Source organism: Castor canadensis, chromosome 7 (genome assembly GCF_047511655.1).
Source record: "Castor canadensis chromosome 7, mCasCan1.hap1v2, whole genome shotgun sequence".
Lineage (NCBI taxonomy): Eukaryota > Metazoa > Chordata > Mammalia > Rodentia > Castoridae > Castor > Castor canadensis.
Genome location: NC_133392.1, coordinates 128,465,521 through 128,489,021, shown reverse-complemented (window position 1 = coordinate 128,489,021; position 23,501 = coordinate 128,465,521). Strand labels below are relative to the sequence as shown.

The following is a 23,501-nucleotide window of genomic DNA, read 5'->3' as shown; positions in this document are numbered from 1 at the left end:
TGCATGTTTTTTGTCTTTATTTTTGTTGTTGAGTTCTAGTTTTACTGCATTGTGATCAGATAATATGCATGGTATAATTTCTATTTCCTTATATTTGCTGAGGCTTGCTTTGTGTCCTAGGATATGATCTATTTTGGAGAAGGTTCCATGGGCTGCTGAGAAGGATGTATTTTGTGTAGAAGTTGGATGAAATGTTCTGTAGACATCAAGTACGTCCATTTGATCTATTGTATATTTTAGATCTTGGATTTCTTTATTGATTTTTTTGTTTGGATGACCTATCTATTAATGATATCCTAGTTTTATTAGAGCTTTTATTATGAAGTGGTGTTGGATCTTGTTGAAGGCTTTTTCTGCATCTATTGAGATGATCAAGTAGTTTTTGTCTTTGCTTCTGTTGATGTGCTGTATTATATTTATAGACTTGTTTATGTTGAACCACCCCTGCATCCCCGGAATGAAGCCGACTTGGTCATGGTGTATGATCTTTCTGATGTGTTGTTGGAGTCGGTTTGCCATTATTTTATTAAGGATTTTTGCATCAATATTCATTAAGGAAATTGGCCTGCAGTTCTCCTTTTTGGAGGTGTCTTTGTCTGGTTTTGGGATGAGAGTTATATTGGCTTCATAAAATGAGTTAGGCAGTGTTCCTTTCTTTCTATTTCGTGGAACAGTTTAAGGAGGGCTGGTATTAGTTCTTCTTTAAATGTCTGATAGAATTCAGCAGTGAATCCATCAGGTCTTGGACTTTTCTTTTTTGGGAGACTCTTCAATGTCTTTTTGTGTTATAGATCTACTCAGGTGATTAATATCTTTGGGTGGTTGTAAGTTTCTAGAAATCTGTCCATTTCCTCAAGATTTTTAAATTTGTTGAGTATAGGCTCTTGAAGCAGTCTCTGATGATTTCCTGGATTTCCGTGGTGTTTGTTGTTATCTCCTCTTTTGCATTTCTGATTTTACTGATTTGGGTTTTTTTTCTCTCCTCATTTTAGTCAGGTTTGCCAAGGGGGTCTGTCAATCTTATTTATTTTTTTCAAAGAACCAGCTTTTTGTTTCATTGATTTTTTTGTTTGTTTCTATTTCATTGATTTCAGCCCTTAATTAATTCTTTCCTTCTGTTTGCTTTGGGATTTGCTTGTTCTTGTTTTTCTAGGAGTTTGAGCTGTAGTATTAGGTCATTGATTTGAGATCTTTCTGTCCTTTTAATATATACATTCATGGCTATAAACTTTCCTCTTAGGAGTGCCTTTGCTGTGTCCCATAGATTCTGGTAGGTCATGTTTTCATTTTCATTAACTTCCAGGAACCTTTCTGTTATTTCATCAATGACCCATTCGTCATTGAGCAATGTGTTGTTCAGCTTCCAATTGTTTGCATGTTTTTTACTGCTGTTTTTGTTGTTGATATCTAGTTTTAATGCATTGTGGTCAGATAGAATGCATGGGATTATTTCTATTTTCTTATATTTGCTGAGGCTTGCTTTGTGCCCTAAGATATGATCAACTTTGGAGAAGGTTCCATGGGCTGCTGAGAAGAATGTGTATTGTGCAGAAGTTGGATGAAATATTCTGTAGACATCAGCTAGGTCCATTTGATCTATGGTGTGATTTAGTTCTTGGGTTTCTTTATTGATTTTTTGTTTGCATGACCTATCTATTGGTGATAGGGGAGTATTAAGGTCTCCCACTATCACTGTGTTGGAGTTTATATATGTTTTTAGGTCTTTCACACTATGTTTGATGAAACTGGGTGCATTGACGTTGGGTGCACATAGGTTGATAGTTGTTACTTCCTTTTGGTGTATTTCCCGTTTTATTAGTATGGAGTGTCCTTTATCTCATTTGATCAATGTAGGTTTGAAGCCTACTTTGTCCAAGATAAGTATTGCTACCCCTGCCTGTTTTCAGGACCATTGGCTTGGTATATTTTTTCCAGCCTTTCACTTTCAGCCACTGCTTATTTCTGTCAGTGAGGTGGGTCTCCTGTAGGCAGAAGATTGTTGGATCTTCCTTTTTAATCCAGTTTGCCAATCAGTGTCTTTTGATGGGGGAATTTAGTCCATTAACATTCAGTGTTAGTACTGATAAGTATGTGGTGATCCCTGTCATGTAGTTGTCTTTTTTTAATTTGTGTCAGTACTGTAGCATTGTGTATTTTTCCATCCCTTTACTTTTTATTGTTGTTGAAGAAATATGACAGTGATTAAGTAATTTTAAAGAAGATGAAAATAACAAACTGGTTAAACAGTATGCATTCTTTCCTGGAAGAATATAATTTTATAAACTCTTCCTGCTGTCAGTGTGACTAGTCTGGTAGTCACTCAATATGACATGGCAAGGGAGGGCCAGAGTGTTGACCTACTTACTCTGTGTATGTGTGTGTGTGTGCACACATGTGCGTGTGTGTTAAAAGCTCTTGTCTCTGTTTTTAGTAGAAGATAAAAAATTTTTGGGAAGATAGTTATGTAACCTCAAGCCAAGTGTTGTGGTGCACTCCTGTAATTCTAGCTACTTAGGAGGAGGAGGGAGGAGGTTTGTTGAGTTCTAGACTAGCCTGGGCAAAGGCAGTGGTAAGAACTTGTCTCAAAAACAACCAAAAAAGGGCTGTGGGCAGAGCTCAAGTAGTAGATCATTTGCAAAGCATGTGCAAGGACCTGAGTTTAATCCCCAATACCACAAAAAATTATATAAGATCAATCATAAGCAAGCTAAGTATCTGTCTAAAGATACTATGATAAAAATGAAGTCCAGTGCTGTTTACTATTTAAATTTAGGGTCTACCTGCTTACCCGAATACTGTCCCTTTATTGGTGCATTAGCCTATCTTTTTGTTTTTGGTGGGGCTGGGTCTTGAACTCAGGGCTTTGAGCTTACAAAGCAGGCACTCAACTGCTTGAGACACATCCAGTCCACTTTGTTCTGGTTATATTCAAGATGGAGTCTTGTGAACTATTTGTCTGGGTTGGCCTCAAACCTTGATCCTCAAGATCTCACCCTCCCAAATAGCTAGGATTACAGGCATGAGGCACTGCAACCAACTCATCTATCTTTAAGATAAAATTTGCCTCATGCATACTAAGCACACACTCTACTACTGAGCTAAAACCCTAGCCCAGTTTAACTATTAGTTTTTTTTGTAGATGTGCATAGGTTATTTACAAATACCACTCTTTTTTCTTTAATAGACAGAATCTTGCTGCATTGCCCTAGCTGGGCCTGAACTCCTGGGTTCAAGTAATCCTGTCTTAGCCCCAAGTAACTGGGACTGCAGGTATACCCCACTGAGTCTTGTCTTCACTACTGCATTTTATATAAGAGACTTGAATATTCTTGGGATTTTGATGTTTATGGAGGGTATGGAATCAATTTTCCACAGATACCAAGTGATGACTGTGACATGTAAGGCCTCTTAGCATCAGGGCTCTGCTACATGTCCACATCCTTAATCTCCCTCTATCACCTGCTCACACTTCTTGTTCTGACATATTGAACTTCTCATCCTAAAAGTACCATCTCCTTTCCCTAAGTACTACTGTGAGGAGGGCATGCCTGAGTACTTACCTGCATAAGTATTTCACTTCTTTTGTTAACTTTATTCACTGGTTGTTTTTTTATTTTGATTCTATTTTAAGTGAGACTGTTTTCCCAATTTCTCTCTTAGATAGTTCATTGCTAGTATAGAGAAATGCAACTGAGTTTTTTATTTGCATATATTAATTACACAAAGGGGTTTTACTGTGATATTTCTATATATGCATATGACGTACTTTAATCAAATCATCCTATTACTTTTTCTCATCCCCGCCCCTAAAAGCAACTGATTTTTGTATGTTGATTTTGTATACTGTAACTATTAAATTTAATTGATTAGTTCTAGCAGTTTTGTGTGTTTTTAAAAATCTTTAAGACTAGAGGTATGGCTCAGGTGGTAAAGCACCTGCAAGGCCCTGAGTTCAAACCCCAAAGCTACCGAAAAAAAAGTAAAGAAATCTTTAATGTTTTCTCTATATAAGATCATGTTGTCAGCTGGGTAGGATGGTATACACCTGTAATCCCAAGAACTTGGGAGGTGGAGGCAGGAGGATTATGAGTTTGAGGCTAGCCAGGGATACAAAGTTGAGTTCAAAGCCAGCCTGGACTACAAAGCAAGACTCGGTCTCCAAAAACAAATGATTACAAAAAATCATGTTGTCAGAAAACAGCGACAATTTTCCTTCTTCCTTTCTCATTTGGATGACTTATCTTTTTTCTTGCCTAATTGCTGTGTTGATAGAAAGGGTGAGAAGAGGCCTGATCTTGGAGTAACAGCTTTTGTTTTTCACCATCTAGTATGATGTTAGCTGACAGCTTTGTGTGTATGGCCTTTACTATATTGAGGTAATCTCCTTTTATTCCTAGTTTCTTTTTATTTATTTATTATTCGTTTATTCATATGTGCATACATTGTTTGGGCCATTTCTTCCCCCTACCACCTGCCCCCTTCCTCTCCCCACCACCCCTCCTCACTCCCAGGCAGAATCTGTTCTGCCCTTATCTCTAATTTTGTTGAAGAAAGAGTATAAACAGTAAGAAAGACAAAGCGTTTTTGCTAGTTGAGATAAGGACAGCTATACAGAGAGATTCCTAGCATTGCTTCCATGTACAAATGTGTTACATTCTAAGTCGATTCATCTCTAACTGTCCTTTTTTCTAGTTCCTGATCCCCTTCTCATATTGACTTCTGTCACTATAAAGTTTCTGTATTAGTTTCTCTGCAGTGGGGACATCAAATACTATCATGTTTTGTGTTTCTTACCTATCCCCATACCTCCCGTGTGTGCTCTCCCCTTATCATGTGCCCCAAGTCCAACCACATTGGCTGTATTTGCCCTAGATCTAAAGTCCACATATGAGGGAAAACATACGATTTTTGGTCTTCTGAGCCTGGCTAACCTTGCTCAGAATGATGTTCTCCAGTTCCATCCATTTATTTGCGAACGATAAGATTTCATTCTTCTTCATGGCTGAGTAGAATTCCATTGTGTATAAATACCACATTTTCTTAATCCATTCGTCAGTAGTGGAGCATCTTGGCTGTTTCTATAACTTGGCTGTTGTGAATAGCACTGCAATAAACATGGGTGTGCAAGTGCCTCTGGAGTAACCTGTGTCGCAATCCTTTGGGTATATCCCCAGGAGTGGGATTGTTGGATCATATAGTAGATCTCTATGTTCTATTCCTAGTTTCTTGAGTGTCTATTGTGAATAGCTGATGAATTTTGTCAAATGGGTGGGGGGGTGGAGAAATGACCCATTGTATGCACATATAAATAAAAGAAAAAATAAGAAAAAAAATTTGTCAAATGCTTTTCTCTATCCCTTTAAGACCGTGAGATTTTTATCCTTCATTGTGTTAATGTAATCAGTAATATTAATTGATTTTTATATGCTTAACCAGTCTTGTATTCCAAGGTATATCTCACGGTATATGATCTTTTTAAAAAGGGTTTCACATAGTTATTACTGAACTCATTCTTAAGGCAAAGAAAATGAAAAAATCATATTCCCAATTTAAAATGTCCAACTGTCCAGGAAGTGTTGACATTTTCACCCTGATAGGTTAAGACAACCAATTGTTTACCATGGTACAGCATAAATACATGCATCACCTGTTGCAATTCATTATAGACCCAGCTTAGTTCTCCTCCAGTGTCTCCTTTTGGAGTGTTACCTGATTTTGTTACCAGTTTTCATCTAGACTGAGGAATGGGTGATTTTGCTTTTGTTTCTTGGCCAGGAATCACTTGATTCTGAAAATTTTGTGAGAAGACATGGTGAGAAGCCAGGTTTAATGCACGCCCCATGACGGAGCACAAAAGCTGGGTATGATCTTTTTAATGTGCTGTTGGATTCACTTTATTAGTTCTTTGCTTTTGAAGGATAACTTATTTGGATACAAAGTTCTAGGTTAGTTAGTTTTTTCTGTCAACTCTTTAAATACCTCACTCTGCTCTCTTTTAGTTTGTGTGGTTTGTGAAGTCTAATGTAATTCTTTTCCTTGTTTCTCTAGGTAAGGTGTTTTTGTTCTCTGAGCTTCTTTCAAGATTTTCTCTTTCTCTTTGTTTTTCTGTATTTTGAATATGATATGCCTGGGAGAATATCTTTTGGCATTTATCTTGCTTGGTTTCTCTGAGCTCCCTGAATCAGTGCTCTGGTGCCTGTCATGAATTGAGAATTTAGAAAATTCTCAGCCAGAATTACTTCAAATACTTCTGCACTTTTCTTTTCCTTCTCATATTCCCACTATGCATACATTATACCTTTTGTAATGGTCCCACAGTTCTCAGATATTCTGTTTTTTTTCCTTCTTTTTTTTCTCTGCATTTCAGTTTGGAAAGTTTTTATTGACATATTTTAAAAATTTTCAATGTTCACATGGTTCAATATTCAAAAGGTACAAAAGAAAAGTTCTTTTTTCTCTTCCTCACTTCTGTCTTTCAATCATCCACTTCTATATATAACTAATATTAGTAGCTTTTTGTATTAAATTACAGATATTCTGGAAATAAGGAAATTCATTATTTTCTACACTTCAAAAATCACAAATTGTAACATAGAATATTTGCATGTTACTTCCCCCCACATATCAACATATCTAGGATAATATTCCACCTCAACGCATAAAGAACTTCTTGTTCTTTTATGTCTGCAAAGTATTCTGTGCAGGTCCATCATCCTTATTCAAAACCTCTGGGTTTTGAATGTGTTTTGGAATTTAGAACTTTTCAAATTACAAAAAGATAATTTGTATATAAATATTTTCGGTGGGTTGGAGGTAGCATTCCATAATCAAACAACAAAAGTATGAATATTCACAGTAGGTGGGATAAGGAGTAAAATTAGTATGGTAGCTTATATAAATCCCAGTACCATAAAAGAGTGCCCTAGAATTTGTTAAAACATAGTTGCTTGGGCTTCATCTCCAGAGATTCTGATTCAGTATGTCCAGAGCTGGATCTGAGAGTTTGCATTTCTAACCAGGTTCCAGATGACATTATTAATATTGCCCATCCTCTCATTACAATAAGTAGCAAGGCTCTGACATATTTAGTGAATAATTTTATGTAATGAGGCTATATATCTTCTCATTAGTGACACAAAACCCTTCAAGTCTTTATTTACAGGTTCACTTTCATACATTGTAATAAACCAAAGTGTGCCAAATATTTATCAGTAATACTAGGTATCAACAACTGTGTAAGTAGCATCATTCACATAAATCTATTTGAACAAGTTCTGCAGTAACTCTTAGGAAGACTCAGGAGTTAACTGATGCAAGTATAAAGTATGAAATATCATAAAGAAACCTCTTTGTTCAACTAAAATACTAATTAAAAGTAAGATAAAAAAAAGTCATTGGAATATTTACACCAATTCATTGTTGAATCCATTCAATTTAATTAAATCATTTTCCCTCCTGATGCTGGGGACTGCAAACCCAGGGCCTTACACATGCTAGGCAAGTGCTTTGTCACTGAGTTACAACCCTAGTCTGACCTGTTCATTTTTTTGTCCTCTGAAAAAATTTTCTAGTCTTTATTAGCTTTGGTCATTGTCATCTCTGTTTATTTTTTCAATTTATAAGTGGTGTTAATTCCCACATCATATTCTTTAGTAAGGTTCTTCAACAGATGTACTTGAATAAGCCTTTGCATTAACTATCATTTGTACTATTAATAATGACAGATGCTTCCTTTTCTCATTTTTACTCATAGGGATATCTTCAATTTCTTGGACGTTTTTATAGGGCAATTTTAAAGACAAAATAACATCATAAACTAAAAGGACAACACAATATTAGTTAATCGCAGAGGTGCCTGTGACTAGTAAAAGTGTTAAGAAACAATCATGTTGCATGTCAGCTGAGGTCAGGTTTTAGAATCTGTCAACTATAAGAGGAAAAAAAAAAAAGTTTGGGTTTCTGCAGAACTAAAACTTGACTTGACTGTAGCCATCTTAAGTTGTAACCACCAAGACTGCCCCTCAGTAACCCCCATCTGTCTTTGCCACGTAACTTGCCAGCATACTATACACAAAAACACTGGAGTGGTCTGTGGCGTTTAACCACCTGGACCTTGGCACCATGAGTGCCACAAACATGCTTCATGTCTTTGATACAAGATTGAGATAAACCAGGTGCATTTTAGCTTAGATGAAAGTCACTTCTGTCTTGACCAAATATATAAGCCCCCTCTCTTTGACCCAAATCATAGACATCCACTGATGTTGCTGTCACTCTTGAACTATGCTTCTGTCAGTAAGTCCTCAATAAATGCCCTCTACATAATCCTGGATGTGTCTGTCTCTTTCTTTGGTCTCACAGTACCTATGGCTGGTTCTTCCAGAACTGAGTTTTTCCAGAAAAACTTCCACAGCTTTTCAGATTTTGGAATTGCATATGAGAGATTTTGGATGTAAAGAAATTTATTTATCAGTATCCTATTAATGAATATTTAGATTTTTCAAATACTTTATAATTACCAATGATGTTGGCATGAATAATCTTATAGAAATATTACTTTGAATTTTTTTTCTTTTTTTGGTGGTACTGAGGTTTGAATTCAGGGCCTCACACTTGCTTGGCAGGCACTCTACCACTTGAACCTCTCCATCCAGTCCTGTTTTGTGCTGGGCATTTTATTTCTTTTCTTTTTTTTTTTTTTGAAGTACTGGTGTTTGAGCTCACTGCCCCCCATCAGCCCTTTTTTGTGATGGTTTTCTTTTGAGATAGAGTCTCACGAACTATTTGCCTGGGCTGGCTTTGAACCACAATCTTCCTGATCTCTGCCTTCAGAGTAGCTAGGATTACAGGCATTGAGCCACTGGTGCTTGGTTGTGTTGGGTATTTTCGAGAGAGGGCCTTGCAAATTATTTGCCTGAGCTGGTTTTGAACTGTGATCATACTGATCTCTGCCTCCCAAGTAGCTAGGATTACAGGTGTGAGCTTCCAGTATCCGGCATTACTTTGCATTTGTAATACACATTTGTAAGAGAATCCTGGAAGTGAAATTCTGTGTGTGTGTGGGTGTGTGTGTGTAATTTTTTTTGATAGATACTGCCAAATTGACCACAAAGGATTTGGCCAATCCTTTGAATCAAGTATTCACCCACTAGCTTTAGGATCGCTGGTATTTCTTGGTCAAATTAACTATTGTATGGTTGTCAAATGCTGTAATGTAAAAGAGTACTGGTATCTCTATACCTTTGCCAACATAATAGTTTATCAAAAACTTTCCTCTTATTTTGAGATAATTTCAAATTTATAAATAAGTTTCAAGAATATTACAAAGAAATCTTTTCTTTCCTTAACCATCTGAAAGTAACCATTTTGATGCCCCAATACTGCTGAATACTGTAGTATATATTTCCTATAAAGATACTCTGCATATCCATAACACAACCATCAAAATCAGGAAATTGACATCATTAATACATTCCTACTATCTAACACACACACCTCATGCAACTTCTCTCAATTGTCTCAGTATCTTTTGTAGCAAAGTAATTTTATACAGGAGCACGTGCTGTATTTAGTTAGTGATGTCGCTTTAAGTCTTCTTTAGTTGGGTAAAATTCCCCAGTCTTTCCTTGACATTCATGACCCTGACATTTTGCATTAGTTATTTTTTAGTATGTCTTTCAGTTCCAATGATGTTTCCTCATATCTTAGGTGTAGGCTTGCACTTTGGGCTATAATGACGTAGAAGTGACACTGAGTTCTAATTGTTTCTTATCAGGTGATAAATGATTTTGGATTTGGCCCATTACTGATGGTATTAACTGTCATCATTTGATTAAGGTTTTCCCAATGTAAAGTTACACATTTTTCCTTTATAATTTATAAATTTTTTTAGAGAGATACTTTAAAACTGTAAATATCCTGTTCCTCATCAAGTATTCACCCACTAGCTTTAGGATCGCTGGTATTTCTTGGTCAAATTAACTATTGTATGGTTGTCAAATGCTGTATTTTCATTTCATTAATCCTTCCACGTTCATTAGTTGGCACTGTACTCTACTGTTTTAGTTATTTATTCATATCAGTATAAAACTCTTCTGGGTAATGGTAGCTTATGCCTGTAATCCTAGCTACTCAGGAGGCAGAGATCAGGAGGATCCCAGTTTGAAGCCAGCCCAGGCAAATAGTTCTGGAGATCCTATCTTGAAAATACCCACCACAAAAATAGGGCTGATGGAGTGGCTCAAGGTGAAGACCGTTAGTTCAAGCCACAGTCCCACAAAAACAAACAAATAAAGTCTCATAGATACACATTACCTCCAATGGGTAATAATCAATTGCTATCATTATTCATATCAATAGTAACTTTCACAGAGTGTAAAGTTCTTAATTTTCATTAAGTCCAATTTACTAACATTTCTTTTATGAATTTTAGTGTTATAGTTACAAATTTCTGTCTAGCTCAATGACTTACATTTTCTTCTGAAAGTTTTATAGTTTTAGCTTTTACATTTATGTTTTAATCCCCTCAGGTTAATTTCATGTTCATGGTTTGCTGAAAAGGCCACCTTTTTTTTCAACTGACTGGCTTTGCCCCTTTATAAAAATAAAATGACCCCATATGTGTGGGTCTATTTTGGGACTCTTTATTCTTATTCACTGATCATTATTTAAAAGTCATTTGCAGCTGGGTGTGTTAGAACACACCTATAATCTTAGCACTTGGGATGCTGAGGCAGGTGGATTGTGAGTTCAAGGCCAGCCTGGGATACATAGTGAATTCCAGGTCAGCCTGGGCTATATAAGGAGACCTGTTAAAAAAAAATTTAATTCAAAAAGTATTTATTCCATTTTCTGTGAAATGTCAAAATCATATCCTTTACTCAATTTTTATATTGGTTTATTGATCATTTTTATATTGATTAATCTGTATCTTACTCTTTTTTTTCAATGAGCATGCATCTTTTGGCAATAAGAAGATAAAATGTAAAGTTATTATAATGAAATGCTTCAAAAACCCATGGAGTTTCCCTGGTACAGAACACTCAAGAGTCCATGGTAGGTGGTATTTTTTTATAGCTCCTTATCTAGGTGCATATTTTCACTTCTATTTGAGAGAGGAAGCCTGCATACTTAACAAGGAGTATGTGAACTTAAAGACCTAAGAGTTACTCTAGACTACTTACCTTTTGACCAAGAGCACTTGAATAATCACAAACTCTGAAACTGTAAGGAGTTTTATGGCTCTTAGTCATCACTTCATTACATCTTTCAATGACTCTGGAGGCTGATAGGACATTATCAGTGATCACTATTTTGCAGATTTTGAAACTTTGGAACGGTAAACTGACATTATCATATGGAAGGCTACATTTAGCAGCTAGCTTAAAATTCATTTGATTCTTACCAACTATGGCAAGTTTTGGTTTGGACCCTAGTATTCTTTCTAATTTGCAATCAACATGAGGATCCCTACTATTGTAAACTGTTAGCAAAGCCATTGGTGGACAGGCAGTGTGTGGATGCTGGAGTCTAATATCTATCTCTACTTACCTTTGGCAGCAGTCAGCATGGTGGAGGCCAGCTCACACTGCTGTGATTCCAGGTGTCCAAGTGTGAACCAGCGAGGATATCTGCTGGGTACAACAGACACCATATGGTGAGGGTGGGAATTGTCGCCTGCAGAAGCTGAGTTTTCTAGAACAGGTAACCTAGAAAACGCAGGAAGATTCAGTTACCAGTCATTGTGGCCATTTTGAGCCATCTTAGATTGCTTTTTGTTGGGGAGAAACTGGTGAAGGAAAGATTAAGAGCTTTGAGGGTTGTTAAACCTACAGTACTATATGCTACATGAGGTGAATGCTATTCAAACCGAATAGTTCCCACTGCAAATGGATTTGAAAGGCATGTCAAGAGCCATAGGGCTATTTTAAAAAGTATGTCAAGGAATTTCCTTTTTAGCTGAGGAATTCTCTCAGTCTTATGACCTAACTAAAATTCTTCTGTATGGTCTGCTGCATCCCAGATCCACAGATCTTATTCTAGTTTGGAAATGAGATTGTTTCTATGTTTCAAAGTACACATACTCCCAGGTTCCTCTGGGTACCTATGCCTGGGTACCATGACTCAGTTGTTATGGAAGGGCTCAAACCCATTCTCAGGCTGCCTACTTGTTTTCAGAACAGGGAGACTCAGGTCTTGGTTACTCCATATCTATTAATATCTCAGGGGCATCCACAGACAATCCATTGTGAATATAGCAGGAAGCCAAGTAGGTCACCAATGAGGAATCCCAGATAGGAATTCTAGATCATATGAAAATATGTGAGTCACTGTAAGGTAGGCTTGTGATAGGTCAACAGAACAGAGAAAGAGGGAATGAAAAGAAAGTAGAGCAAGTAAAGAAAGAAAGCAATGGAGACTTCTGCTTTTGTGGAGGCAATGGGTTGGAAATGGGTTACCCACCTCATGGCACGTAAGGCTAATTTATAGGACAGGTCTGGATCGTGAGGCAGCAGAGCTGAGAACAAATACTTCGCAAAGGTATGCATGGGAACACTCTCTCGGTGGATGACTTCTCCTAGACCGCTGAAGGGGCCTCCTGAAGAAAGAAAATAAACCAGCAAGTTTATTTCTATGCTTCTACTTGACCTAGACTTGGGAGCCCCAGGGTCCCATGTGTGTTTACAGCCATGGGAACCTTCATTACACATTTTTTCTTTTTTTGGTAGCACTGGGGTTTCAACTCAGGGCCTTGTACTTGCTAGGCAAGCACTCTACCACTTGAGCCACACCTCTTGCTCAAGGGAACTTTCATTACTTTAATATCATAAATGTTCCTGTGTCTGCTTGAGAGGGGAGTCCAGCATCACAGCCAAAGATACTATGACAATAACCCTCTCTCTACTTACCTTCCAGCAGTAAGATGCACTGTTTCCGCAATGTTTGCACTAGCTCATCGTCTAGTTGCAGCTCCTGGAGTTGGCTTAGGAGTTGTTCCTCATTACGGCATACCTTATCCTGTGCATAGAGGCCTTCAGGCATTACCCTCTGTTGACCCATGCCCATCAGAGCAACTTCCAGGGCCAAGGACAGGTAGGACTCACTGTAGCCTGCAGCCACAGGTACATGCTGGTACACAGGGAGTCTGCTTTCATTTATATCTGAGGGCAATAGACACCAGGTTCTTTAGGGCAGGCTTAGTAGATTCTTCTTTCCTTCTACCCCTCCCACTTTGGGATACCACTTGCTCAATAGTTACTACAAAAGCTGAGTAAGAACCTCAGAGCAGTAAGGAAAATACACAGAAAAATGATTAAACAGAGAAACAAAGATTCGTACATCTTTCATCAGCTGGGAATATATAAAATCTTATTTTTTGCTGGCACATTGTGTAATGTCATAATTGTTGTGTCTGTCTCTTTCACTATAGTGTGAACACTGCATGTGATTCTATGTATGTATAAGATGAGATTCTATCTTATTGATCTGAGAATCTCTTGGCCTGACATGTGGAAGGAGCGACATACACTGAAGAAGTGTATGTCAGTGGTGAACAAATAAACCAAGTACAACCTAAAGTTTTTCAGGCTATAAATGTTATTGTGCAGATGAGACACACTAAAGATGATGATCCTCTATGCAGGGAATCAATAGTAACATAAGAGCAACCCTAGATTGGCTTAGGGTTAACCCTTATATCTCTACTCAGAGAAAAATCTGAACCCATCAATTAAACTTTAGTAACACTTCTAAGTTATTACTATTTTATATGAATTCACAATTTCAGGAAAAGAATACCAGTTTAAAAGTCAAGGTCTTTGCCAGGCGCTGGTGGCTCACGCCTATAATCCTAGTTACTCAGGAGGCACAGATCAGGAGGATTGTGGTTCGAAGCCAGCCTGGGTAAACAGTTTGAAAGACCCTATCTTAAAAAACCCTTCACAAAAAATAGGGCTGGTGGAATGGTTCAAGGTGAAGGCCCAGAGTTCAAGCCCCAGTACCGCAAAAAAAAAAAAAAAAAAAAAGTCAAGGTCTTAGATGGGCATGGTGATATGTACTTATAGTTCTAGTTATTCAGGAAGCTAGGGTGGGAGAACTGCTTAAGCCCATGGCCCATGAGTTCAAGACCAGCCTGGGCAACAGTGAAATTCCTTCTAAAAAAAAAAAGTGTTGTTTTTTTTTTTCTTTTTCCTTCATCCGATAAGTAAATGAAGATTATTAAATGGTATGGTAGGTCTTGCTAGTATCACAAAGATAAGTTAGTCACAATTTCTGCTTCCGAGTAACTGATAGACTTGTAAGAGATATTCACTTATAAACAAACTTTAATGTAGTGAACTGAATACTAAAGTAGAGGTAAGTCAATTCATTATAGTGATGGCACAAAGAATGATAAAGTTTGTCTAGTTGACTATTTTGCCCTCTATGTCTCACTTGTAAAATTGCTACAGAACCATCACGAGGGAGAATGTTCAAAGGAAACCAGAGTATTACAGGACTGCAAGGCATATAGTCTTAAAAAAACAAAACAAAACATGGTTTCAATATGTTGCCCACACCCCTGAACTCCTGGGCTCAAATGACCTTCTTGTAGTCTTCCTCCTAGAGCCTCCAAAATAGCTAGGATTATAGGCATGCACCACCATGACCAGCTTGCTACACACAAACTTTTTTTTTTTTTTTTGCTTTAGTTATTTTTGGATGGAGTCTCACATTTTGCCCGGAGCTGGCCTTGGAAAACAGTCTTCCTGCCTATGGCCTTCCAAGTAGCTGGGATTACAGGCATGAATCACTGTACCCAGTCTTTGAGGTACATACTTTTTTTTTTTTTTAAGTGGGATTGGGTTTTGAACTCAAGGCTTTGTACTTGAGTCACAATTCCAGTCCATTTTGCTCTGGTTATTTTGGAGATGGGGTACCATGAACTATTTTCCTAGGCTGGCCTCGAACCATGGTCATCCTGAGCTCAGCTTCCCAACTAGCTAGGATGTGAGCCACCAGAACCCAGCAATATGCACACTCTTGATGGAAGTCTTCTCCCATTTCCAGACTATTCTGAAGTTCTGGCCTCTGACTCTTGAAATTCCTCTACCCTTTCTTATTCCTCTTGGACTATATTCTTAAGGCATTCATGGCAGGGAAATGAGAGGAGCTAGGAAGCTGGCAAAGTAAAATGGGAAAGTAGAACAGGGTCAGAACACAGGATGGGAAAGAAAGGAAGTCTAAGGAAACCTCTCAGGTTTCCAGTTTGGACAAGATGGAAAGCTTCAAGAGGGATAGAACTGAGTTTGGCGGGGAGGAGAGAACTGCCAGAGCAGTCCTAGCTTATCTCAGGCTGATCCTTGTACCTGACACTTCCATATAGCCATCATCATTCAAGCGGCAGGCCTCAGTCAAAGTGAGAAACAGGCAGCCAATGGGGTCCAGGGGGTGGCCTACCCAGCCCTCCAGGTTTGTGATGGTTGTGGTTCCTCTCTGCAGCAGTTCTGGAAATAAGCAGGTTCAAAGTTTTAGACAGTGATAGATGCACATTGCTCTTTTTCTCTGCTTTGGTCTCCTTAACAGTCTCATTTAGACTTTGACATTGAGAGTCAAAGCTTCCTTTATTGTCTTGCTTTTGTTGATAAGACCTTACAGCTCATCAACCAGCTAGCTATAAGGTCATGTGATCTGAATTTAAGTTGCCTACTGGTATTGCATATGTGGATATAGCTTTACAGCTTAAGAAAACAAAATGGAAACAAAACCAAAAAAAACACAAGAAGGGCCTTCTCATACTAGATCTTAGTGGGCCTTTTATCCACACTGAAGGCTACATAAGGGGTAGAGCTGAAGGAGGGCAGGCAGGCATCATGGTTCCCATTTCACAGATAATAAAACTGATATTCATACAGAGAAAGTGAGGTATTCCACACAGCAGGCAGAATTACTTGGCATTCCCTAGCTCCTGCATCATGATACTTAATGAAAATAAGGTTCTGGGTCTTTATCCCCTGAGGATCCTTATCAGCATGAGGTCTAAAGAGGTTAGATGGCATCAAATCACAATACCTTTTTTCTGATGCTTGTAGATTTCCAGCTGTCGCTGCTGCTGCAACCTCAGAGTATTAATAATAGCTACTGTGAGTCTGAGGGCCTCTTTTGGATAACCATGAGAACGCAGGGCATCAACTCGAGCACAAGCTGTAGGCACATGCTCTACCAGATAAGAAGAAAATATTTTGGTGGAGTTAAAATTTCAAATTAGGAAAATTTGTGCTTGACAAAGGGAGTTTATATTCAGTCTAGTTCTTCAAATTTAACCTGATTATCTATTTTATATCAGGAATTGTGTTATTATTTTCAAGAATATAAAAAGTCACAGGAGCTACCTTGAAAGAATTACTTTGTAGCATCAGTGTAGTGATACAGTGTAGAAGGGATACAGAACTAAACAAAATGCAGTATCTCTCTGTAAATATGTACTAACCCAGTGAAGGTAGCAACTAACTGCCTAAAGGAAAAGGCCTCATTATCAAATTAATGATAAATTCATTTATCAGTTCTGTATTTCCCAAAGATCTGTTACTATATGCCAAGTAGTATGCTGGGCAATGGAAGTGTAAAGATGGGTAAAAAGTGGCTACTGATTTCAAAGAGCTCACAAATGATACATAAACAGATAATTATGGAACAGTTAAGTAAGTGACATGACAGAAACATTTACAAAGAAAATGTTTGAACTGTGCTTTGAAAGACAAGTAAGATTATGAATAGGTAGATAAATAGGGAAGCCATCCTGGAAAAAGAAACACATAAATAAAGGTGTATAAGTAAAAGCATGAAAAGTATTCTATGTACTATCTGAAGAGCAGTTCTAGGTGGCTAGAGTTAGGTTATGTGGTTGGAGATGAACTGGAAAGATAGAGTCTGGAATGTAAAGAGGTTTGAATGCCATTCTAAGCAATTTAGATTTACCTTAGTATAATTGAAGATTACTAAAGGCTTATAAATAGATGAGTGATTATGACAAGCCTTACAATTTATTTTATCATCTCTTTCAAAGCTAATATTAAAAATTATAGAAATAACTGCAAAATATATAAAAATATAGATAAGCAAAATATAAAAGTGATAGTTACTCTTTCCAGCTTCATGTATATTTACTTTTCTATCAATTTTTTTACCAAAAATGGGATATTATAACCATTGTTTTATAATTAGTTTTTTTGCTTACTAGTATATTGTAACTCTTTCTTTATATCAAAAAATTACTTTTCATTCCATTGAGTATGCGTTCATTCATTGGATTAATCAACCCCGTATTTTTGGACATTCAGATGGTTTCTAACTTTTCTATCTGTACATTATTTATACCTGTGAGCTAATAAACCCCTTATCATTATGTATATATCTTTAGTTAATTATGGTGCAGGGTAAATTCCAAGATACAGAATTCCTTGATCAAATGGTATGAATGTATTTCAAAGGCTTTTGACAGGTATTGCTGAAATATCCTTCAAAAAGGTGGTAAGCATTTATATTCCTATTTTCACAGGCTTGTTAGGTTTATGTTTTAAAAGTGTTGGATCAGGGAAGAGGAAAGATGATCAGAGGGAACTTCAGATGGTGACCCACAGTGAGTTTGGCCAAGAAAGCTTTTAAAAGATCTCTGAAATATAGAGATTCAGTAAGAATTTGAGAAAGACAAAAATATGGGGCAAGGAATGGAGACAGGGAATTGGGAGAAAACAATGAAAATTTATGTCAAAAAATGAGTATTTAAAAAAAAAGAATATCTATTTTGTAATGGGTGTTCTGTAATAATCGTGAACAGACTACTAGCTGGGTACTGGTGGCTCATGCCTGTAATCCTAGATACTCAGAGGGCAGAGATCAGGATGATCACTGTTTGAAGCCAGCCTGGGCAAACAGTATGCAAGACCCTATCTCAAAAGACCCATCACAAAAAAAGGGCTGGCGGAGTGGATCAAGTGGTAAGAATGCCTGCTTCACAAGCTTACGGCCCTAAGTTCAAACCCCAGTGAAGCCAAAAAACTAACAAACAAACAACAACAAATCAGACTGATTTCAAGCCAGAAAATTATTTCAGAGGAAGATTTAAACTCAAGATGGAACAGGAACATAAGATGGGAAAGAGGAGAAAGGAAGACAGCTTAATGACAAATGTAGATTTTGTTATAGTTACCAACACAGGGTAATTTAAATTTCGAACTTAGTGCTTTTCAAGCAAAACACATAATTTCAGAGTAGAATATAATTTTGCTCAGTAACTGTTGAAAGAGAAAGGGAGGGAGGGAAGGAAGAAATGAAAGAGAGAGAGGGAGGGAGAGAGACAGAGAGACAGAGACAGAGAAATGTCTAATGGCTCTGTTAATACTCTCAGATGTATCAACTCCTTTACCTTCCCAAAGTTTAGGGGACAGAAAACAAATTCCTGTTTCAGGTTACTGTACTTCAGCTACGCAAATGGCTTCTTAGGCTTCAGAAAAATATCCTGAGTTGGTAGTAAAGGCCTCAAGAGAGCTGTGTGAAGACTGTCCAAATTATAGTTGGTGTTCCTGTAGATGGTTCATTTGGGCCTGGTATGAGGTGAGGTTGGGCTCTGAAATTCTTATAGGAGGGTTAGACTTACCAAGCCATAGTGGTTGGCCATGGGAATTAAAGAGCAGTCGCTCGTTTTCCCGCTGACAGGCAGGAGCTGTATATATATCACTGCTGATTATTCGCTGTAGGTGGCTGTCCTGCCAATGTAATTCACGGCCTTCGATGGCTCTAGTGAACACTGTTCGTCTTGGTCGGGATAAGGAATCTGGGAAAATAAAAAAATACTGTAGTGCAATGTTGGGTAATTTGAAGCTCTAACTCCTGAGTCTTCTCAGGACTTCTGTCAGCTTATGCTGACAATAGACTGCTTGTCTTCAGACTGGAGTCTCACCATGTTATTTCTCTTTAGGAAAAGGGCTGCAGACAATGTAAGACTTTTTATTTTTTTTTAAAGAAAATTTTTAGTATCCTCTTTTCTACTTTCTTTTAAGACTGTTGAGTTGGCTCGATAGTTTAGTGCTAATAGCTAACATTTTATTGACAATATATGAAAAGGGTTCAGAGAAATGCCTGAATCATTATTCAATATAACCTGCGCTTTGCCTATTTTTATCTCATTCAGTCTCACAATACAATATTTCCCCCATTTAAAAATGAGTTAATAGAGGCCCAGGGAGTCCCTTGTGGAGACAGATTGCTTGGCTTTTCAGTTGGAATTCGTAATCCCCTTTGCTGTGTAGCTCCTTCAACTTAGCCATTTTAGTCTTCACAATTTCTTCACATAGGTTAGCATGTCTTATCAAACAGACTGTAAACTCTCCGTGGCACACTGGTAAACCACACATAAGATATACTTTTTAAGAACTGTGGACTCATGGGAATGAGTTTTTTACTTAAGAAAATAAAAAGGGATCATTTAATCAACAGTTTGCCAAGTAAGTGCAGCTGAAACTATTTGGGGATCAAGAATTAAACTATATAGATACTTCCAGAAATATCCAAATTAGGCGCTCATGAACTGATTCCATGTTAAAAAAACAAAACAAAACAGGGAAAGTCTTTAAAACAGGTCATTTCTTTAAGTTTAATATATCCTACTGGGTATCGGCTCAGATTCTTAAAGGATACCATCATTAGAGTAGCACTGATAGTACTTATTCAAATTGCTTCTTCTTTATGTTGTTACTCAGTGGAAACACACTGACTCTTCTATTGGCTGAAGTCTAAACCTCCTTCCTGCTGAAATGAGAATTTGCCATGAGTCTGCTCAGCCCATAGTGGGGACAAAGCTTCTACTGTGTCTTATAATTCACTAAATCAGAAATAATGCATGCCTGATTTATAGCAGATACCATTATAGGTGCTCAGGATGTATGAAGTTCCTGTCTTTATTGACCTTAACATCCAAATAAGGAGAGACAGTTAAATAAATATATAGTATATCAGATGTATCATAAGGTTACAAAGTGGTACAGAAAGACTAAAGCAGAGTTAGGAAGAAAGGCAAACTAATGTTAGGTTGGGGGTTATTGTTTTATGTAGGCTGATGTCTAATAAAATAATATTTGAACCAGATGTGGCAGTCCATGCCTGTTATCCCAGCACTTGTAAGACTGAGGTAGGAGGACATGAGTTTGAGGCCATGCTGAGCCACAGAGTGATTTCAGGCCGGTGTGGGCTACATGGGGAGACTCTGTTTAAAAATAAACAACAGCAAAAAAAAAAAAAAAAGATAATATTTGAACACCTGGGTGTAGTGGTGTATGCCTGTAGTTCAAGCTACTAGGGAGGTTGAGATAGAATGATCACTTGAGCTAGGAACATAGTAAGACCCTGTCTGTCTCAAAAACAAAACAAAACAAAAGGGCCAGGTGCTGGTGTCTCACACCTGTTATCCTAGCTACTTGGAAGGCAGAGATCAGAAGGATCACGGTTTGAGGCCAGTCTGGACAGATAGTTTGCAAGACATCTTGAAATACCCAATATGAAAAAGGGCTGGTGGAGTGTCTCAAGTGGTAGAGTCCCTGCCTAGCAAGCATGAAGCCCTGAGTTCAATCCCCAGTACTGACAAAAAAAAAAAAGATAACATTTGAATACAAATCTGTAGGAACTGAGGGGTAAGGCTTGGAGATAATTGAGGGTAGACTATTCTGGGTGGAAGTAATAACAAATACTAAGTCCTGAGGAAGGAATATATTTGAGTAGTGTTTGGGCACAGCAAAGGGGCCAATGTAGTTGAGATAAGAGTGAGAAGGCTGTTAGATGGCCAATGCAATAATTGTAAGAGATGATGGTGGTAGGCCAGAGCAATCAGCAGTAGAGATAATAAGTTGTTGGATTTTGGTTATACTCTGAAGGTAAATGTAATAAGATCTGCTCACAGATTAGATGTGGGGGTGAGAGAGAGAGAAAGAGAAGAATCAAGAATGATTCCAAGGTCTGGGAGCATGGCTCAAGTGGTGGAATGCTTGCCTAGCAAGAGCAGGGTCCTGGGTTCAATCCCCAGCACCAAAAAAAAAAAAAAAAAGAGAAGAAAAAGAACAACTTCAAGCCAGGTATGTTGGAGCATGCCTATAATCAAGCACTCAGGAAATTGAGAGATAGAGACAAGATCCAAGTTCCAGGCCAGCCTGGCATACATAGTAAAACCCTGTCTCAAAAAACAAACAACAGCTATAAAAAAAAAAAAAAAAGGGCTGGAGGCATGGCTCAAGCAGTAGAGCATCTGCCTAGCAAGAATGAAGCCCTGAACTGAAATCCCAGTATAGCCAAAAGAAAAAAAAAAAAGAAATACCCCTGAAATGTCTTTTAATATGTATAAGCATAGATATCAAAATGACAGTGAATATACACCACTGCAATAGAAAGGAAAGACCTGGACAAGGGGTACACATTTGGAAGTTGTTAATACACAGATAATTATTGAAACAATGCAAACACCAAAGTATTATAGAAAGAGAAGTGATCTGATGACTGAATGCCAGGCACTTAAAATATTTTAAATATTTTTAGATTGGGAAGTGGGAAAGAGACAGTAATGCAGCCTCAGAAAGAGGGGCAATGAAGTAATGAGAACAAAGACAGACGGTTCCTAGAAATCAAATGAAAGGCTGGGTACAGTGGTGAATACCTGTAATTCCAGGATTATGGATGCAGGAAGATTGTGAGTTTGAGGCTAGCCTGGGCAAAGTTGCTATCTCCAAAACAAAATAAAAGGCAAAAGGGCTGGGTATGTAACTAAAGTGATAAAAGCTTTACCTAGCATGTACCCTGGTTTCAATACTTAATAACACACACACACACACACACACACACAGAGGAAAGAAATGAAAAGAATGAAAGAAATCAAAGGACAAAGTTGTTTCAAGGAGAGAGTAATCAATGGGTCAAATATTGCTAAAAGGTCAATTAAGATTATGACTGGGTATGGTGGTACATGACTGTAATCTCAGCTACTCAGAAGGCATAGGAAGGAAAATCACAGTCCAAGGCCCTGGGCAAAAACATGAGATTGTATCCAAAACACAACTAAAGCAAAATAATGCTTTACTCAAGTGGTAAAGCATCACTTGAAAGGTCTTGAGTTCAAACCCAGTACTGGCAAAAAAAAAAAAAAAAAAAAGATTATAACTGAGACTCAACCACTAGACTTACCAATGAATGGCATTAGCAACCAGTATGAGAGCTGTTTCAGTAGTTAGAAAACTTGACTGGGGTGAGCTCAAGGGAGAATCACAGCAGAAGAAACAGAGACAGTAAATATATATTATTCTTTTGAATGAATAAAACAAATCCTTCTACCGCAGAGAAACAGTCTGGTAGACAGAGAGGTATGTAGAGTCACAGAGTATTTTTGTTTTGTTTTGTTCAATTATGGGAGATAAAACAATGTGCTCTATACTCACAGGAGTACTCCATGAAGGGGGCAAAACTGGAGATGTAGAAGAGACTGGAGATAATTCCTAGAGCAATGTCTTGGTGAAAAGAAAAGCAATAGGACCATGGATATAAATGGAGCACTTGGACTTACATAGAAGTACAAATAGCAGATGGTCATAGACAGTAATTCTTTGACCCACTAGGACAATAATTCTTTTGACTCAGCATCCAAGAGATGATGATGGAGTGTTGGAAATTCTCTTTGATTACTTCTATAATGTCAGTGAACAGGACGCAAGACTCAGCTGAAAGCAAGGAAGAGGAGGAAGTATGGAATGTTTTGAGGAAAAGATAAGTGAAATAACAATTTAAAAGAGTAGGAGGGAAATATCTAATCAAGGTCTAGAAAACATTATGGGCCAACTTGAATTAGTGGTCCTAAATTTAAAATAAGACCAGTTACCATGGTCTTATTTTAAAGACCATGTTCAGCCATGTTCAGCTGTATAGGTATGAGTATCAAGTAACTAGAGAGTTGGAATGAGCTAAGTTTAGAGTTTTGTCATGAGTGTAACACAGGAAAAGAGGGAATTCAGTGTGTATCAAGGGAGTGATTATAGTGATATAGCCAGGAATCTACCTGAAATAAGGAGAAAAATGAGGCTGTTGACATAGTGAAAACATTAAGATCAAAATTTCCTAACAGGTCAAAGAACTACTGGACAGGGACATTAAAGAAAATAAGTAAAAAAGATTGGTGGTCGTAACTAGAGATGTTTAAAATTGAGATTACTAAGAGGGTGTAGTTATCAGTAATGACAAGGTTTAGGTTATGACTTTGGAACTGGATGGTTAAGTTATGGTAGAAGATGAGACTATTAGAAAAGAAGATGTCAAAGAACTGAGAGGCCATGGTATTGGAAAGGTCATCTATGTGGCTACTGAAAAATCATCAAGAATTATGACAGGAGTAGTGACAGAGTATTAGTAAGCTGACAGTAACCACTAATCTTCAAGGAATGAGGAGGATGGGTAGAGAAGTCTACAGGCAACCAAACCCAGGAAAGTAGTAGATA

The 23,501-nt window shown here is 37.6% G+C and overlaps 1 protein-coding gene across 3 annotated transcripts in view; it reads right to left on the bottom strand.

Moving 5' to 3' along the window:
- Nucleotides 1-23,501, bottom strand: part of Zswim5 (zinc finger SWIM-type containing 5) — a 180,701-nt gene that overhangs the window by 14,776 nt on the left and 142,424 nt on the right. For all 3 annotated transcript variants that reach the window (XM_074080288.1, XM_074080289.1, XM_074080290.1), the window contains 6 exons: nucleotides 18,635-18,811; nucleotides 16,051-16,197; nucleotides 15,348-15,485; nucleotides 12,909-13,160; nucleotides 12,463-12,598; nucleotides 11,551-11,708 (listed from right to left, as the gene is read on the bottom strand). In XM_074080288.1, the coding sequence (XP_073936389.1) occupies nucleotides 11,551-11,708; nucleotides 12,463-12,598; nucleotides 12,909-13,160; nucleotides 15,348-15,485; nucleotides 16,051-16,197; nucleotides 18,635-18,811 (1,008 nt within the window). The remainder of the gene's footprint in view (nucleotides 1-11,550; nucleotides 11,709-12,462; nucleotides 12,599-12,908; nucleotides 13,161-15,347; nucleotides 15,486-16,050; nucleotides 16,198-18,634; nucleotides 18,812-23,501) is intronic.